Here is a 19,118-nt window from a genome sequence, read left to right as displayed (position 1 = left end):
GGCTGGGCCCTCCCCCATCTCCCTCACCCCTGTCTGCCTCACCTGCAATGCCCAGTCCCACTCTGGCCCCCTTCCCCTCACAGGCTCCCCATCGCTCCCTGAGGCAACTCCACACCTACATTCGGCTGCAGGTTCTCGGCAGGGGGTTGACACTGTGCCAGGCACAATGCCTCCTTCCCCACGTGGCCCTCCTCCCGGGTGGGCCTGGCTGTCTCCTGGCCCTGGGCCTCAGACCAGAGCTCCGAGCCCCCAAACCCCGGCCTCAGACCTGCTTGTCAGTCCAACTGGGACTGGAACTCTGCTAACCTATTTTATCTGGTGTGCTTGGCTGTCCGAGGGAGACCTTCTCCACATGTCTAGTCTGCACAAAACAACGTCCCAGCACCTTCCACCAAAATGAATTCCACATGAGCCGCTTGTAAGTCAAACTTTAATCTTCACTCTGGGGCACAGTGGGGCACCCATAACGTCAGTCACACTGCAGTGGGAGGATGGCATGTGGCTAAAGGGGGACTGGGCATAACAGCGGTGGTGAACCACACAGCGCTCTCTCTGCACACAGGCTCGGGGGGAGGAGGGCTGCCCAGCCACCAGGGCCGATGCTGTGGAGTGGAGTGCCCTGGAAATGGTGCCGGGCTCCCACGGCAGCGCCGAGCACGGAGGAGCACTTGGAGAACTGTCTGTGGTGCCTGTGGGCAGCCGTGCCTCCACCCGCCGACATGACCACCGCACCCCCACATGTGATCCCTGACCGGAGACATGCCCCACCTGCCCCTGCCCGCCCTGGCCGCACCGCCTCGGGGCCAGGCCTGCCCTGAAGCAGGCTGGTGGTGCAGGCGGCGGGGGAAGACCCGCAGGCACAGCCTCTCACTCCTGTCCTTGGCCAGTGGACAAAGGCCTCCAGAGGCACATGGTTTGGAACCTTGTCTGGACGCTGGAAGAGGGGGCAGGCGCAAGGCTTGCTTCCGGCTCCCCCAGCACAGAGCCGCCAGCAGAGGCGGGGCTCAGGTGGACGCATGGTGAGCTGGACACCGCAGCCGCAGGAGTCCCACCAACACTCGGGACCTTCCACGGACGCATGTCTTCCAGGTGTGCAGGGACAGAGGCCTCTGTGGGGGCGCGGGGGCGGCGGCTACTTGGGGGCTGTGGGCCACCAGTCCGGCACGGATGCAGTCAGGGCCACCCGGCCGTTCCCCGGGGTTCTGACGTGGAGCGGGCCCTTGATTTTCTCCGAGTGCAGCAGGGCCAGCCCCACATCCCCCTGGCCCGCCCGGTACTTGCCGGCATCCTGTCCGGATTCGGTGAGCACCGTGGCGCCAGGGGGGACGCCGGCCCCGGGGAGGGGGCCCGAGAGCTGCACCGGGAAGAGGCGCTTCCGGATGACGCCCGTGTGGTGGGTGCGGGCTGTCAGCTCCTGGCCCACGTAGCAGCCTTTGGTGAAGCTGACTCCGTTCATGAAGACCAGGTTGGACTCCAGCGGCAGGGCCACCCCTGGGGGCAGGTCGTGGACCCCCTCAGGGACACCTGTGGGGTGGAAAGGGAGAAACAAGGTGAGGCTGAGGTGTCCTGCAGAGCTGGGGCTCAGCCAAGGGAGACCAGAACGGCCCCTCCTCCCCCATAGCACCCCATCCTCCGCCCGCCGGCCACCACCTCCCTGTCCCCTGGCGAGGGGCTGTCTGGTCCTCAGTCCTCCTTGCCAGAAAAAAGGCCTCCTCTCTGACCCCTGCCATGCCCACTCCACTGGCTCCTCCCTGCGCCTCCCAGTCTCACTGGGCCCTGCACTCCAGCCCCTCCCATTCCACCCGGTCAGTCTCCGCTGGTCCCAGTGCCCCCACACCTTGCTGATACCGGTGCCGGTGGTAGTCGCAGACGTCCCTGAGCCTGCCCCCGGCCACCGGGGCGGGGCTCTTGTCCTGGCTGAGAAGCCGCCAGCCCATGCGGGTGGTGCGGGGGTCCCGGGCGAGGATGGCAGAGCCCTGGTGCTCGGGCAGTGGCGCGGCCCCACCCACCTCCTGAGGAGCGGCCGGCAGGACGGCCCACACGTGCAGCTCAGGGCATGGCTCCACCGTGACCTTCCGCCGGATCTTGTGCAGCACCAGGTGCTTCTGCAGCGCGCCCAGCACCGAGCCGTCACACTCCAGGAGGAAGGCAGGAGCGGGGTCAGTGTGCTCCGGGAGCCTGCGGGAGGAACGGGCACTGCTTGTGGTGCTGACACCCTGTAATTACTAACAGCAAAGGGGCAACGGGGAGGCCAGACATCATAGGCATGCTCCCTGCAAACCCTGGGGAAGGGACTGGACACAGGGCGGACAGACGCATGCCCTGTAGAGCTGGTGACAGGGAAGGTTCTCCCTGCGATCACACCGGGAGAAGTCATTGGCCAGAATGGGTGTGGCCACTGCGAGGAGGACAGAGATCTGGGACAAACAATCCCCTCTCTTGTGGGGCTCCTTTGCTCCTGCTGCCATGGGACCCACACACAATGGGTTAGGGGCTGTAACTAGCCTGATGCTGAACTGGACCAGCTCCCACACAGAAAGGAACTCTGGACACCGCTTTGCTTTAGCTTTACTGAAACCCCAGCTACACTTCCATGAGTGGACGAAGGGACATGGGACTTTGGAAACGCAGGGATGTAATTGTACAGAAATAAAGCTTCCTATTTCATCTTCCTTTGGGGGCATAAGAACCCCACTTCCTGTCTGGCTAGTGAGGCTCAGTGGTTGAGCATTGACCCATGCACCAAGAAGTCACCAGTGCAATTCCCAGTCAGGACACATGACCGGGTTGTAGGCTCTGTCCCATGTTTGGGGGTGTGCAAGGGGGCAGCCAATTGATTTTTCTCTTTCATTGATGTTTCTATCTCTCTCTCCCTCTCCCTTTCTCTCTCTCTAAAATCAATTTTTAAAAATTTAAAAAAAGAACCCCACTTCCACCAATAACAGTATGGGGCAGGGTTCACAGGGTGTCACAACGTGGGGACCAGCACGCAGAACCCAGCCACAGCTCCCCAATCCTCTGTTCCCACTGTGCAGTGCGGTGCACACAGGAGACCCCATAGCCACCGCAGGACCCCTCCACACCCCTCCCACCCACAGACATGCACATGCCAAGGGCCAGCAGATTGTGGCTGACACTCAAGGTGAGGCAGAAAGGAGCTGACCCGCCCTAAGGACAGATCTGCCTCCCCCAGCCCCAGAAGCCACCATAAGCCAGGGTCCTGGGGCTGGGGTGGGGAGGGGGCCCTCTGGAGCGCCGAGGCCACACCCAACCACAACACCTCCCACTTCCCCAAGGCAAACCCGAGAACCATCTAACCCACACCCCAGGCAGCCACAGCCACACAATGCCCCCAGGTCTCTGACGCGCTGACCAGATGGATAAGCAGAGGAGAGGCTAGTGCAGCACTAGAGCGTGGGGCTGGGGGACAGCGGGGCTAGGTGGAGCCATCCAGGCACAGCTGGGGTCCAGGTTAGAGATGTGGACTGAGCAAAGTCCCAGAATGGTGGCAGCTGAGACAGGAGCAGGGAAAAGAGTGAGGGGCATCATCTGCTGCCCGACCCTCCCCAGAGCCTATCACCTGGCTGCCCGATCTCAGCGGCACACACCTTGTGGTGTCCACACACTTGTCTCACATAACCAGTTGCCACAGGACCACTACAGACAGGGTAACAGGGTGAGGAGGGTGGGGAGGACCTGCCACAGCAAGTCAGGCTGACCCCTCACCTTCCACATGGCCTCACAGAACGTCAAAAATGAGGTCAGATGAGCAGCCAGAAGAAACAGCTAGAAGAGTTCAGAGAAGTTGACACAAATAAGAACAGGAAAAGAAGTTCAGTGTCACTCCTCAGTCACAAACACAAATCAGAACCAGCAGGGACAGCCCCTGGCCAGGTGGCTCAGTTAATTAGAGCATCTCTGAGTATACCAAGGTTGTAGGTTCGATCCCTGATCAGGGCACATATAAGAATCAACCAATGAATGTATAAGTGAAACAAATCTCTCTCTCTCTCTTAAACAAACAAAAAAACACTAAATCCAGCAGGTTCAGCACTAGGTGGTCAGGGGGGCTAAAATAAAACGGCCACCCCATGCTGGCGATGCTGTGGGAAGCTGACCACAGAATGTTGCTGGTGGGAATAATAAGTACAGCAGCTCCAGAAAAGGGTTTATAGGTCCTTATAAAACTAAACATCAACTACCACCTGAGACTACCATCAGCTACCACTGCACTCCTGGGCCCTTACCTGAGAAATGGAAACTTGTGTTCACACGAGAACCTGTACACAAATGTTAGTAGTTTTATCCATAACTAGAGGCCCCGTGCACGAAATTCATAAACGGGGTGTGTGTGTGTGTGTGTGTGTGTGTGTGTGTGTGTGTCCCCTCAGCCTAGCCTGCACCCTCTCCAATCTGGGATCCCTCCAGAGATGTCCGACTGCCTGTTTAGGCCACTGGGATCAGGCCTAAATGGGCAGTTGGACATCATTCTCACAATCCAGGACTGTTGGATTCCAACTGCTTGCCTGCCTGTCTGCCTTATTGCCCCTAACCACTTTTGCCTGCCAACCTGATCATCTCCTAACCACTCCCCTGCCAGCCTGATTGACACCTAACTGCTCCCCTGCCAACCCAATTGCCCCTAACTGTCCTCCCCTGCCTGCCTGGTCACCCCTAACTGCCCTCCCCTGCTGGCTTGGTCACCCCCAACTGCCCTCCCCTGCAGGCTTGGTTGCCCCTAACTGCCCTTCCCTGCAGGCCTGGGTCCACCCTAACTGTCCTCCCCTGCAGGCCTAGTTTCCCCCTAACTACCCTCTGCTGCAGGCCTGATCACCCCCAACTGCCCTCCCTTGCTGGCCTGATTGCCCACAACTGCCCTCCCCTGCCAACCATCTTGTGGTGACCATCTTGTGCCCACATGGGGGCAGCCATCTTATGTGTTGGAGTGATAGTCAATTTGTATATTACTCTTTATTATATAAGATAGTAAAAAATGACACCAAACTGCCCTTCAGTGAGAGAAAGGTTAAACAGACTGTGGTTCGTCCCCTCAATGGAATACTTCTCAGCAAGGAGACAGGATGGACCACTGGTCCCAGCTGGACAAAGATGAAGGACATTATGGGCAGTGACCATTTGTATAACATTTCTAAAATGCCATAATCACAGAGATGGAGAGAGAACAGGGAAGGGTCTATAGGGCTGAGGGGATGGCAAGAAGGGAGCCTAGTGGTGATAGAGTAGCTCCATCTTGTTCAAGGTCACATGGGTATCCACGAATGGTCACAAATACACACCTATTAGCATGGTCAACATCCAGAACACTGATAACATCAAACACGGGTGAGGATATAGGGCAACAAGAGCTTGTGGAATATAAAATGGTGCATCCACTTTGACAGGTTTCTTACAAAACTAAACATACTCTTAAAAGCAATTGTGCTCCTTGGTATTAACTCAAAGGAGTTGAAAACATGCCAACACAAAAACCTGCACAGAGATGTTTATAGCAGCTTTATTCATAACTAGAGGCCCAGTGCATGAAATTTGTGCACTGGTAAAGTCCCTAGTGGCTGCCAGCTGGGCCTCCCTCCCTTCCTCAGGTTGGACCCATTCCCTGGTCAAACTCCCAGATGAACTCCTGGTCGAGGGGACAATTTGCATACTATGCTTTTATTATATATGACTAGAGGTCCAGTGCACGAAATTTATACACAGGTAGGGTGCTAGGCCTGGCTGGCGATCAGGATGGATCAGGTTCCCGCCTCCCTGCCTCCTCCTTTTCTCACTCCCTCAGCACCCCACCACCGCAGCCTGCTGCTGCTGGTCACCTGCCATGTTCCACGCTGCTCCCAGGTGGTCAGTGCACATCATAGTGAGTGATCGGAACTCCTGTTCTCCCAATTGAACTCCCGAGGGGACCCTTTACATAAATATTTTATAAATATTTGGTTGCCAAAACTTTGGAGCAACCAAGATGTCCTTTAGTAGATGAACAAATGAATAAACTGTGCTACAACTGGTATTATTTGGCACTACAAAGAAATCAGCTATCAAAAGTCGACTGACTGGAAATTCTACAACGAGAAGCAAGGAGAAAACCAGAAGGAAGCGCGGAGGAGCTGTAAAAGCCCAAGGTACGGAGACACGTGGCGCGCGGAGAGAACGGAGCCGGAGAGGAGGGAGGCCGAGTGCCTGGCTGGCGTTCCCAAGCGGGAAGGAGATAAACACTCCGACTGTGCTGGGCCCCCGACTGCTCTGAACCCCCGTTCTAGGCCAGACCCCGGGGACCCAGGCTCATCCAGAGGGAGCTGGGCTGTAAGGCGGAACCCGGGGAAGCGGCGAAAGGAGGTCCCAGAGGCGCGCACACAAGGGACGGCCGGCTGTGCCGTAGGACTGTCCTGGCGGGAAGGAGACAGGGGCTCCAGACTGCTCTGAACGCCATCTCCAACTCCACTTCCAACTGAACTGAACCCCAGTTTCGGGCCCATTGCGGGAGAGCCTACACTGTTTAGTAGCAGGCGAAAATCGAGGGCACCTTTCTCTCAGAGGTGCTTACAACAAGTACTGAAGGACCCTGAGTCTCAGGAGTCGCATAGGGCGGGGCTGAGGGAAGCCAAGGCTGTAGGCTCCACCCTGAAACCCCATCAGAAAAGCTGCCTCCGAAAATGCCTAAACCAAATAGATCACAAACGAAAGAAATGGAGGACAAAAAGCGACTGGATATAGAGTTCAAAACCACACTTATAAGGTTTTTCAAGAGTATCCTAGAAAAGGCCGATAAAATAAATGAGACCTATGAGGATATGAAAAGGGATCAACAAGAAATAGTGACAGAAAACTTCCCCCACCTGGGGAAAGAATTGGACTTACAAGTCCAGGAAGCACACAGAACTCCAAATAAGAGGAATCCAAAGAGGACCACACCAAGACAAATCATAATTAAGATTCCAAGAGCAAAGGACAAAGAGAGAATATTAAAAGCAGCAAGAGCTAAGCAGGTGGTTACCTATAAAGGAGCTCCTATACGATTGTCAGCTGATTTCTCAACAGAAACCATGCAGGCCAGACGGGAATGGCAAGAAATATTCAAGGTGATGAATAGCAAGAACCTACAGCCAAAGATAATCTATCCAGCAAAGCTATCACTCAGATTCGAAGGTCAGATAAAGAGCTTCACAAATAAAAAAAAGCTAAAGGAGTTCATCACCACCAAACCAGAATTATATGAATTGCTGAAGGGGGTTCTTTCAGAAGAGAAAGTAAATAAAGATAAAAATTATGAACAACAAATACGTAACTATCAACAAGTGAATCTAAAAACCAAGGAAATTTAAAAAAAAAAAAAATCTGATGAACAATAGTAACTGTTGAATATAATAGAATCAGAGGTATGGAAGGGGAGTGAACTAATGATTCTTGGGGAAAAGGGGACAGGGGAATGTGGGAAGAGACTGAACATAAACTGTGCACCTATGGATGAGGACAATGGGGAGTGGGGAAAGGGCAGAGGGTGGGGCGGGAATGGGGGGGGGGGAAGGAACACTTGTAATAATATGAACAATAAAAATTTATTTAAAAAAAAAGAAAGAAATCAGCTATCATAAGCCATCAAAAGACATGGAGGGCCCTAACTGGTTTGGCTCAGTGGATAGAGTGTCAGCCTGCAGACTAAAGGGTCCCAGGTTTGATTCCTGGTCAAGGGCATGTACCTTGGTTGCAGGCACATCCCCAGTGGGGGGTGTGCAAGAGGCAGCTGGTCGATGTTTCTCTCTCATTGATGTTTCTAACTCTCTATAACTCTCTCTCTTCCTCTCTGTAAAAAATCAAAAATATATATATATTTTTTTAAATATTCGTTGCGGGCCACGAGTTTGACATGCTTGCTCTACAAGCTTTCATGGCTCCAAAACACGGCATTTAGCTTCTCAACAGAAATGCCAGCTCAGGAAGACAGGCTATGGTTTCACAATTCTCAGTGGCAACTTTGCACCTGAAGTTTTATTCCAGTCACACCATCAGGTAAGACCACTTGCAGAGCTCTGATGAGTCCAAGTCCACCAGCAGTGTCCACCTCTCAACAAGCTCCTCTGCGAGTCCAACGAGAAAGAGGCAGCCGCGCCCACACCGGAGGGGACACGGGGTTCCCGGGCCCAGCATGCTTCCCCACACACTGGAACTGCGCTAGTGGGCGGGCCCAGGACCGGCTCGTATAACGGGTCGTGATAATGTCGCCGGGTTGATGTAAAACACCAAACACGGGTATCACTGGATATGGGGAGATTTGGGAGGGAAGTGCGGAGGGCACCGCAGAACTCGGAAAGTCGTGGCACAAGCCGGTCACGCAGAAGCCACTCCCTGCAGCCGTGGCTCCCTTTTCCGTGCAATGAAGACAGGGCGACCGGGGCAAGACTGAACCGGAGGGAAGGGCAGGTGCAGGGCCGCCCAGCAACCAGCACCACCAGAACCACCAGAACCACCACCACCAGCACCACCACAGCGCCTGAGGGCCGGCCCTTCGGTGCCCCTCCCCCCACCTAGGAAGCCTTGCCGGAAGCCCTCCCCCAGGCTACCGCCCATCTTCCGGTGCCCTTCCATAAATGCTCCTCCTCCCAGCTCCGCACCCCTCGCTTGGGTGGTCCGCTTCCCTCTGACTCCCCACTTTCCCCCAGGTGCGCCTCCCCTGGCTCCCTTTCTCCCCACAATCCGCTCTCACCCATAGAGAATGACGTCATACAGCGTGCGCCCCTGGACGTTGAGAAAGTGGGCGTAGCCCGCACGCGCGGGGGGCGAGGCCGCACCGTCCGCAGGAACCGGAAGCGGCAGGTCATTGGTCAGCAGCCCCAGGAGGAAAGGGGCCGAGTCCGGCCCGCGCACGCGCACCAGGGCGCGTTGGCCCAGCGGGAAGCAGGCCCAGGCCGCGCCGTCTGCGGGGTCGCTGCCGTGGCCGCTCGAGCCAGAGGCCAGGCGGTGCCCTGAGGTCGCGCGCAGGCGCCAGAGCCAGGCAGGCCCGCCACACCCTGGAGCCGCGCCCCGGAACAGCGCTGCGACCGCCATCTTGGGTGCGAGCGCGGCGGCGGGAAGGAGCGACCCGGCCACGGGTGGGTTCCACAGCGGCCCCTGGCGGCGGGCGGGACAAGTGCGGGGACATGGATGGGCGGGGCCTCGGGCTGGTCGTCAGCCCCTCGCCCCGCCCGGCCCGCCGGCGTGGGATCCCGCTCCGGGCTCCCGCCTGCGGTGGATTTTCTGAGCAGTTTCCGCTGGCTTACTGCCGCCTCCGCGCTCTCCAGGTGCACAGCTCAGGAGCAGTAAGCGCATCCCCAGTGTCCTGCAGCCATCCCCGCCATCCAGCACTTTCCCATCTTCCCAAATGGAAACATCATACCCATCAAACTGGAGTCCCCCTCTCCTCACCCCCTGGCGGCATCCCCCTGCCCCACTCCACTCTCTCTGTGAACCTGACTTCTCTGGGGACTCATATGAGAGAAGTAATGTGGTATTATCCTTTTGGGACTGCTGATGCCACTGTGAACGATGTCCTCCAGGCTCATCCACAGCCTTTCCTTCTTAAGGCTGAATAACATCCCCTGACATTTTGTTTACCTAACTCGATGCTGGACATTTGGGTTGCTTCCACCCCTTGGCTATTGTGAATGTGCTGCATTGACATGGGTGTGCAGATATCTCTTTAAAACTCTGCTCTTGGCATTGTGCATGGAAATCCACTCCTGTGTGTTGTTGACTCTCACACTCCTTTCACTTAGGGCACTTCTGATCACCAAAGGTGCGCACTCAGGAGGTCCATGCCTCAAGCAATTCAGCTGGGTTTCCCACAGGTGAAGGGCCAGAGCCTCTAACTTGAGGTTCCCACAACCGTTTCCTTGCGTTCCATTAATTTGCCAGAGTGGCTCACAGAATCCAGAGGAACATTACTTAATATTGCCAGCTTCTGGTAAATATAGCTCAGAACATCCAGATGGAAGATGCGCAGGGCAGGGTGTGGGAAAGAGCGAGGGACGGGCTTCCATGCTTTCTGTGCCCAATACTCTCCCTGCCTCTCCACACTTCCACCAACTCAGAAGCTCTCCAGACCCCCTGAGGAAGCTGACGGAGACTCCCTCACACTGGCACAAAGTGACTGAATCGCCGCTCATTGGCGATTGATTCAATCTCCAGCACCTCTTTCTTCCCTGGAGGTCGGGAGGCAGAACTGACCCTGGTTGGCTTCCCTGGTATCCAGCCCCCATCCTTAGGGCTTTCCAAAAGTCACTTCATTAATATAAGAAAAGACTCCTTTATGGTTCTTATTAACAAGAGATTCAAATGATTTTAGGAGCTCTGTACCAGGAATAATACAAGACCAAATATACCCTGAGTGGCCAGGTTATTATGCGTTCAGAGGTCATGATAATCTGGCCACTCAGTGTATACCTTCCACTGTAAGTCACAGTATCGCAGGTAAATACCCTAAATGGAATTGCTGGATACCCTAAGTGGAATTCTGTGTTTAATTTTGCAGGAAATCTCCATGTTGTCTCCTAAGTGTCTCAGTCAGCTCATGATGCCTAATAAACACCTCAGGCTGGGTGGCTTAAATACAGGCCATCTCCCTCACAGCCTGAAGGGAGGCTGGACATCCAGGATCAGAGTATTGTCAGGCAGGTTTCTGACAGGGCCTCTCTCTTCTTAGTGTGCACACTTACTCCAGGTGTCGCTTCATATAAGGATACCAGTCCTATGGGATCAGGGCCTCACCCTTATCACCTCATTTAACCTTAATCACTTCCTAAAGCCCATCTCCAAGTACTGTCACACTGGGCATAGGGATTCCACAAGTGGATATTGGGGTTCATAATTCAGCCCTTAACACCAAGCACAGTTTTTAAACGCCTGCTCCCCAATCAGTTGTTTGCTTCCCCTCCCAAGGGAAACTTCGAGAGCCTATAAATAACTCACTGTTCCTGAAACCCACAACTGGTCTACCCAGGAAACTGCAAGATGGCAGACTGAAACCAGCCACAAGTGCCACAGCCCCTCCTGTGCTGTGTTCACCTGCTTCCTGCTCCCCCATCTGCTGGCCTGGGCTCCCTTCTCACTGCCACTTCCACCCAGGTCTGCTGGTCAGAGAGCTTCAGAGCAGAACCATGCTGGCCTGTAGTGTGGGGTCAGGAGTGTCCCCTTGGAGCCTCCCCGCTTCCACTCACCCCCCAGCTCTCCAGACCCCTGATTTCAGTGTCCACAAACCAGTGCTCCAAGTCATGCCTGCAGGCCAGGCATCACTCCCGGATTCCAGCCCCTAGTCTGTTGGGCACCCCTCCAGCATGTCTGATAGTCTAACTGTGTGTGCACAAGCCTCACCCCCACGGCTCCCCAAAGACCCATCGCTCCAGCTCACCGGGCTCGGCTCGCCTGCACACCCCTGTGTCCATGAGGTCCCCGCGTATCACCTGGACTCTCCCTCACAGAGCTCACAGCCCCACTCCCCTCCGGGCTCGTCAGAGTCAGCTCTGCCCCATCGCTGGCCTCCCACCTCTGCCCGCTCCCCAAGAGCACACAACTTGCCCCACTCCAAGACTGGGCCCAGATCCCACCTCTCAACAAAGCTGTGAATGCATTTCTCCAACGTTCTATTTGAAATATTTAACCTACAGAAATTGTGAAAGTAATAAACTGTACCACCCTTCACCAATTGTCAACATTTTGCCCAGTGTTTCGGTCTGCTATCTCCTTGCTTGTGCAGCTCCCTCTTGTGGGGCTGGCCCCCTCTGGGGACTGTGCTGTCCAAACTCTGATTTCCCAGCGGGGCCAACTGCGTGGTGAGGGGCACAGGCAGCATGCCAAGAGCCCCCAGACACTCCGTCCCCACCCAGCTGGCTTCCTGGCTGTGACCCGCCAGTCAGGCCTGGTATGTGGCGACCCTGACCACTGGCCCTTCGTGGAGGAGGTCTTCCTCTGCCACCGGGCATTCCAGAGGTGACCCAGCACCTCCCGCCAGCCCCTGAGGACAACACGGGGTGGGGGCGCATTCCTGCAGCCTCACATCAGCCTGTACACCAGCCAGCAGGGCAAACTGCTTCCCCCCGGCCCTGCTGCAGGAAGGGCCAGCAGGCAGCCTGGGGCCACGTGGGACCTCCCTGGCCTGCTTCACTACCTGGGCTGTTTAGTGCAGTGACTAAAAAATGTCAAGTGAACATTCCAGCCCCTCCCCACCAGGCAATGCTGTCTGTTCCGTCCGCCAAGGCTGGTGTCTGCCTCAGTGGATGGAATAGATAGCACCTTCCACCACCCCGGAGTCTGCCAGCCAGCGCTGCTCCCGGCCCCTCCTCCAGGAAGCCTTCCTGGGTCTCTGCTGTAGCCTGCCCAGCCTGACACTAGGGAGCCTGGCATGTGAGCACCACCCAACTGCTGCCCCTTCTCAGTCCCACTGCTTCTCTGGAAGGAGCGGTGGCCAGGCCTCAGGAGGTTCCCAGGGAGCTGGGGCTGCAGCCAGATGCACATGTGCGCTCTCCTGCCTCCGAGGCCACAGGACTGGAGTCATCAGGACGGGTGGGGAGCTAGGAGCTGGGAAATGGCGGGTGTGGGGGTGTGACCCCACTTCCCAGATGCTGCTGAGCCAGGGGTGGTTTCCTGTTATTCTCTCCTCGTGGCCTCCTCCCTTCCCAAAGGCAGGATAAGGAAGTTGCCCCGTTCTGGGGGTGTTAGAGCACCCCTCCCTGCAGCCCTCTGCAGTCCCCCTGAGTAGATGGGGAGCTGGCTCCAGCCATGGAAACGGATGGGAATGAGATGAGGCCGTTCCATCTGATCCTGCCCCAGCTGCGCCCCGGGCTGACCCTGCCCCGGCTTGGGCCTGGGACCAACGCGGCCCAGGGACCCCACGAGGCACAGAGGCTTACCCTGCTGGCCTGCTCCTGAGCCAGGCGGGCAGACGGGGTGGGCAGGGGGGGCCGTTCTGTGCCCAGGTTCAGCCCTTCATCCTCACGGTTATCCCAGGTTGACAGGGGCACGGAGAGGGATTTTTATGTTGTTTTTTGTTTGTTTTTTAAGTAGCTAAGTGAACACAAGGGGTTTATTGGTTGGACTGGACTCCAGTTCTTGGAGTTAACAGACTTTTGAGCATCTCAAAAACCATGTCTGGGTGAGAGATGGCCCACCACATTAAGGTATCAGCTCAGGCATGAGGTGGAGGTTGTGTCCAGCATCAAGGAACTGGTTTTAGAGACGGGACCATGGATGACACCCAGGCTGGCACCTCAGGCCTAGGACAACCAGTGACAACAGAACCTAAGACACCACCCTCAAAAGCTCACAAAACTGCCTGGCTGGTGTGGCTCAGTGGTTGAGCACTGAACTATGAACCAAGAGGTCACTAGTTCGATTCCCGGTCAAGGCACATGCCCAGGTTGTGGGCTCAGTCCCCAGTGGGGATGTGCAGGAGGCAGCCCCGATCAATGATGTTTCTCTCTCCTCGATGTTTCTATCTTTCTAGCCTTCTCCCTTCCTCTCTCAAAATCGATAAAAACATATTTCAAAGAAATCTCACAAGCCCTCGCCAGTTTGGCTCAGTGGATAGAACCTCGAAGAGTCCCAGGTTCAATTTCGCTTAAGGGTACACGCCCGGGTTGCAGGCTCCATCCCCAGTAGGGGATGTGCAGGAGGCAGCTGATATTCTCTCTCATCATTGATGTTTCTATCTCTCTCTCCCTCTCCCTTTCTCTCTGAAATCAATAAAAATATATTAGTGAAAAACAAAACAAACAAAAACCCTCACAAAACTGACAGGACCCAGGTGGCGCATGCAAGCCCCCAAGTTCCAGAGACAGAGGCCTCTGCCTTGCCCTGCGGCGATCGCAACTTCAGATGGGCATGTGCCTTCAGGTGGAGGACTTCAGATGGAGCTGTTTTTGGAGATAGGATCTTTAAAGAGGTAATTAAAGTGAAACGAGGCCTCCTCATATATGACTAATGTTCTTACAAGAGGAGGACATTAGAACAGACACACTCAAAGGGACGGCCATGTGGGGACACGGGAGGAGATGGCCCTCTAACACCGAGGACAGAGGCCCCCGGGGAACCAGCCCCGCCCACACCTGCATCCTGGACTCGCAGCCTCAGGCTGGGAGAGAAATGTCAGTGTAAGCCCCGCCAGTGGTATTTGTCACGAAGCCTGAGCTGAGATCCATTCCAGAATAGAGCCTCCCTTTGCACCTTCCCTCTCAGCGGGGGTGCCCTCTAACCATCTCTGGCTGGTGGGGTGTGTATTCCTGGGTGTTCTCCAGAGAAACAGTATCAACTTGTGATCTACAGAGGAAGATGTGTTACAAAGAATTGGCTCATGCAGTGGTGGAGGCTCAGAAGTCCCGGGATCTGCCATCTTCAAGATTCAGGAGAAGCAGTGGCCTAAGTTTCCACTTGAGTCCAAGTCCAAGGACAGGAGAAGACCAAAGTCTAGACATCCTGTCCAGAATGTTCGAATCTAGAATGTTCTTCCCCAAACACAAATCTGCCCAGTGTCTCTCCTATCTGCTTGGTAGGGCCGTGCCCCACTCCCCACCCCTTCTAGACGCTTTCACCATCACATGAGGAGCACTGACCTTCAGGGTCCGGCCAGCCTCCCGTCCCTGCTGGGAGTAGAGGCCTGCATTCCTTGCTGCCCTCTGCAGCCATTAGGGCTGTTGTGAACCCCAAGTTCCACTGTTCCCCACCCAGATGCCCACCCATTTCTCTGAGCTCCTGAGGGCCTCTGCCAGAGAGGAGAGTGGGCTGCAGGGGACTGACATGGAAGCAAGGAGGGGCCAGGGAGAGAGTGCACAGGCGTTCCATCACTACCAGCTCCGCCACTCACTGTGCCCGATACTACCCGTAGAAACCAGGGATGGCAAGACAGCACTGCCCCAACCCCAGGGACCTAGTCTCCCTCGGTGACCACAAAGCCAGGATCACAGTCCTAAGTCCAGGACTGCTTGGACCAAATTCTTTTAGGGAGATGAGCTGTATGTCCCAGCTCTGGATCCAGATTGGAGTCACCCTCCATGACTTCCTGGGGCGAGGCTCCCCAGGGAGAGGGCTCTTCAAGATGCCAGTCTCCACTGAAGTGCAGCTCCCCTAGGGACAAGGCTCAGCCTGGAGGTGGGGTGCCTCTGGGGGCAGGCTTGTCTAGGAAGGGGCTCACCTAGGGGCGGTGCTCAGACAGTCTGACCCCACACGGAAGAGGGACTCAGCTTACAGGTGGCATCTGACCTGATGCAGGCTGAGGTTAGGGGCAGGGTTAGGCCCGCCTTGGAGCTGTGGAGGAAAGGGGCCATGTGCTGACTTGACACGCTCAGGGGAGGCCTGAATGGCAGTCATGCAAACTCAGGGACCTAAGGTAACCGCACAGGATGGTCTGAAATGAAACTTCAACTAAAAGCAGTTATTGTGGGCAGTTACATCTGAATCTGGTATCTTCCCTGACAAGGTCAAGCTTTACCTTAACTGAGCTTATTGTCTTTTTGCATTTGTGCTAACATATCATTGAAATGTCAGAGTAACTTGTAACTTCCCTTTTTCTGGACCCCTCAGAGCACAACCGAATACCCTGGGAGCCAGGGCAGAGACCACAAATTCCTTCATTGTCATTGTTATCATGTTAATTGTTGACTGTTAACTATCCTGCACCCAAGTAAAAGAAGTATGTGTCTACCATTTTACTTTTTATCCAATCCCAGGGTTCCCCCGCCCTTGGCTTCCTCTTGCCTCCCTAACCTATCACAATGGATTTCATGTAACCCACTTACATCTCCTCCTTTGATGTAACTAAAACAGGTGAAAAACCACCATTCTCTGGAGCAGTGGTTGGCAAACTCATTAGTCAACAGAGAGGCAAACCGAGGCTCGTGAGCTGCAGTTTGCGGAGCACTGCTCTGGGAAATTATCCCAATCCGTTGTGATTCTGCTTCCCGGCAATTGGTGACAGTTTGGCTCATATTAACTCACAAAGATTCTTGACAGGTTTGACTGTTCTTACGTCAACAGGGCTTGGTCCCCGGGGCAGCAAAGAGAGGGCTTCCAGCCAGGAGAGGTTGTCAGGACCTGAGCCGGGCCTGAGGGAAGGCAGCAGGTCACCGAAGTCTAGACCCAGGTGGTTCCTCGCAGACAGCAGCCGATTTCCCCACCTCCCCTGCCCACCTCTGCTCCTCACCAAAGCCACCTCATCAAAGTTCCCCTGAGACAGCAGGGCCCCGCTGTCCCCTGAGCCACAGGCCAACCTTGGCTCTGAGTGTCGGGCCTGGACTGCTCTTCGTTCTCACCACCCATGTGAGTGGAGGGGCCCACCTGGCCTCTGCCTGGCACTGAGCTGCACCCCGTGTCTCAGGAGCTGCTCTCCAGGCTAGCCTAGAGCTTAGCTGTGTACCTGGAGGCAGTGATGGACATGCACACGTTTGCACACACCTTAGGGATACATGTATGCATGTGCTTGTACACAGGACATGTGCACACAGGTCACATGCACATAAATACATACCTGTGCATACACACACATCACACATACAGTTATAAACAAAAGTTAGATTTTTATTTGGGAGGCTGTGTCTGAATTAGGAAGGGGCTGCAGGGCAGAGAGGCCCTGGCCAGGAGCCCCTAAGCCCCTTCCCCCAACACGGCCAACGCCGCAGCTCCTGGCCACCACCCTGTAGATCCCAGCAGCAAGGCAGACTGACGTCCCAGGGGAAGGGCCCAGCCGGTAGCGCGAAGCTTAGAGGGCGTGGCCGAATCCACGCCCATCTGTCTGGGCGGGGCCCCGGGCAGGATGCAGGCCGGCCCCGCACTCGGGGAGGAGTATGGGCAGCTTAGGAGCTGGTGCCCAAAGGGCCAAGGAGGGAGGAGACGCAGCTGCGGGCTGCCTCGGTTTCCCCTACTGTAGGAAGAAGACTCGGAATTGCTTCCGTTCTGCAGGAAGCAGCATGTGGGTGGGGAAGGGGGGGGGGGTAAAATGCTGGGAAAGGAGTCCCATTGGCTGCTGCAGGGAGTGGGGAGTGGGGACAGCATTGTACCCCGAACGCCCAGGCCAGGCACCTCTGGGGTCATATCTGGGCTGCTGCCAGGGAGCAGGGAGGAGGCTGGACCCTCTGTTCAGAGACCTTGTCCTGGGGCGCTGGCCGGGCCCAGGGAAGCTGAGGGAAGGACTGGGCACCTGGGCCAGAGAGGCTCAAGGTGGCTCTGCAGGGGGCGATGGGGGCGGGGGCAGTGCCCTAGCCACAGTCCAGCACACTCCTCAGGGTTTACGGACCAGAACTGGGAGAGAGGGCTCCGGTGGGCAGGGCTAGTGATACGAGCAGAGGGTGCCCTTCCCAGGGGAGAGGTCGGCCAGCCGAGGAGGAGCAGGAGGAGGAGACGGCAGGTGATGCTCTGTGTCCAGCGCGGCCCTACCCAGCTTCATCCCAGAGTCCCCAGCCGAGGCGATGCCGGCGGAGGGAGGGCCGAGCCCCGGGCCGGGGCCTCAGATCCAGACGGTGGTCTTGCCCTCCCGGCTGCTGGCACTGCCTTTCTCGGAGCCCGCCCTGAGTTTGGCGCCGGGCCGGCCCTGGTCCCCGCCCGTGCCCCCCGACGTGGCGCTGCCCGAGCCGGAAGCCGAGGCGCCGGCCCGCGGGGGCCCCCGGGCGGCGGGGAGGCCGGGGCAGGGCGGGCGGTCCGGGTCCCGCAGGGCGGGCAGCGCGGGGCCGCGCAGGGCGGGCCCGGGGGCGCGCACCACCAGGCTGTAGTCGGGCGGGAAGGCCAGGCCGGCGGCGGCGGGCGGCGGGCCGGGCGGCGGGCGGCGCGCGGGGCCGGGGCCGAGCGGCGCGGGGCGGCGGGCGCGCACGGCGTCCTTGGCGCTGCCCAGGCCCAGGTGCGCCATCTCGCAGAGGTTGAGCAGCAGGCACAGGCAGCTGACCACGTACATGACCAGCAGGAAGACCGTCTTCTCCGTGGGCCGCGACACGAAGCAGTCGACCACGTGCGGGCAGGGCCGGCGGCTGCAGGGGAAGAAGGGCGGCACCTCGAAGCCGTACAGCAGGTACTGGCCCACCAGGAAGGCCACCTCGAAGGCGGCCCGCGCCACCAGCTGCGCCACGTACACGCGCATCAGGCCCTCGCGCTGGATGCGCCGCCTCCCGTCGTGCGGCCCGTGGGCGCCCGGGGCCCCCGCCGCCTGGGCGTCCCCGCCGCCGAGGCCCTTGGCCGCGCTCGCCGCCTCCGCCGGGTCCTCCGCGCCCAGGCCGTCGGCCGGCCCCGGCTCCTCGTCGTCCTCGCCCAGGCTCAGCATGGGCTCCTCCTCGCCCAGGTCCCCGGGCTCGGGCCAGGCCGGGCGGGCGGGCGCGGGCGGCGGCGGGGGCGCGCGGCGGCGCTCGCGCGTGGCGGCGCGGGCCAGGCGGTGCACGGCGTAGCCTAGGTACATGACGGAGGGCGTGGAGATGACCACGATCTGGAAGACCCAGAAGCGCACGTGGGACAGGGGCGCGAAGGCGTCGTAGCAGACGTTGTCGCAGCCCGGCTGCTTGGTGTTGCAGGTGAACTTGGTCTGCTCGTCCGAGTAGATGGCCTCGCCGCCCACGGCCGTGAGCACGATGCGGAAGACCACCAGCACCGTGAGCCACACCTTGCCCACGAACGTGGAGTGGTGGTGGATCTCCTCCAGCAGCCGCGTCAGGAAGCTCCAGCTCATGTTGGTCATAGGGGCGCGGGTCGGGACCTGCGGCCACAGCAGAGCTCAGCCAGGGGCGGGAGAGAGGGGGCGGGAGGGGTTGTGGGGCTGGGGGTTGGCAGGACCTGAGGACCAAAAGGGGAGCTCCACCCTGGGAGGGGACTAGAGCTAACCCCATGGCCCGGAGGAGCACAGGGGCAGGAGTCCAGGGCCCCAGAGGGGACTCAGCTGCCTTCCGCTGCAGGAACAGCCCCTCCAGGAGCCCCGCTCCCACCCCTGGCCCCTGCCCCCTGCCCCTGGGGTGTGTACAGAGAGGTGGGGCCTGGGTTGGCAAAGGAGAGACCCCATGCTGATGGACAACAGGCTGTGCTGCTCCGTGGACCACTCACCCCTGCTGACCCAGGTCCCAGTGGCCTCCGGTGCAGCCAGCCCCTCCTGTGCTCCCCAGGAAAGCTTGGTT

The 19,118-nt window shown here is 57.7% G+C and overlaps 2 protein-coding genes across 2 annotated transcripts; both read right to left on the bottom strand.

Moving 5' to 3' along the window:
* Nucleotides 1–412: 412 nt before the first annotated feature.
* On the bottom strand, nucleotides 413–9,384 carry IBA57 (iron-sulfur cluster assembly factor IBA57). The gene is made up of 3 exons (XM_084885195.1): nucleotides 8,717–9,384; nucleotides 1,838–2,178; nucleotides 413–1,524 (listed from the first exon to the last, which is right to left on the bottom strand). The coding sequence occupies exons 1-3, from the start codon at nucleotides 9,055–9,057 to the stop codon at nucleotides 1,133–1,135; spliced, it is 1,074 nt and encodes a 357-aa protein (XP_084741321.1). The 5' UTR covers nucleotides 9,058–9,384; the 3' UTR covers nucleotides 413–1,132.
* Nucleotides 9,385–16,644: 7,260 nt separating this feature from the next.
* On the bottom strand, nucleotides 16,645–18,699 carry GJC2 (gap junction protein gamma 2). The gene has a single exon (XM_084886781.1). It carries the CDS (start codon nucleotides 18,686–18,688, stop codon nucleotides 17,477–17,479), a length of 1,212 nt encoding a protein of 403 aa, XP_084742907.1. The 5' UTR covers nucleotides 18,689–18,699; the 3' UTR covers nucleotides 16,645–17,476.
* Between the last annotated feature and the right edge of the window lie 419 nt (nucleotides 18,700–19,118).

This window comes from Pipistrellus hanaki (assembly GCF_964339955.1).
Source record: "Pipistrellus hanaki genome assembly, chromosome: 5".
Taxonomy (NCBI): domain Eukaryota; kingdom Metazoa; phylum Chordata; class Mammalia; order Chiroptera; family Vespertilionidae; genus Pipistrellus; species Pipistrellus hanaki.
Note: the sequence above shows the minus strand (reverse complement) of the source record. Positions and strands in the feature narration are given on the sequence as shown.

Bases quoted from the DNA above. Each gene is read 5' to 3' on its own strand.
- GJC2 (XM_084886781.1), bottom strand. From the start codon at position 18,688: ATGACCAACATGAGCTGGAGCTTCCTGACGCGGCTGCTGGAGGAGATC.
- IBA57 (XM_084885195.1), bottom strand. From the start codon at position 9,057: ATGGCGGTCGCAGCGCTGTTCCGGGGCGCGGCTCCAGGGTGTGGCGGG. The intron at 2,179-8,716 runs GTGAGAGCGGAT...TTCCTCCCGCAG, and splicing joins TATGACGTCATTCTCTATGG to GCTCCCGGAGCACACTGACC. The intron at 1,525-1,837 runs GTGTGGGGGCAC...TCCACCCCACAG, and splicing joins CCGGCACCGGTATCAGCAAG to GTGTCCCTGAGGGGGTCCAC.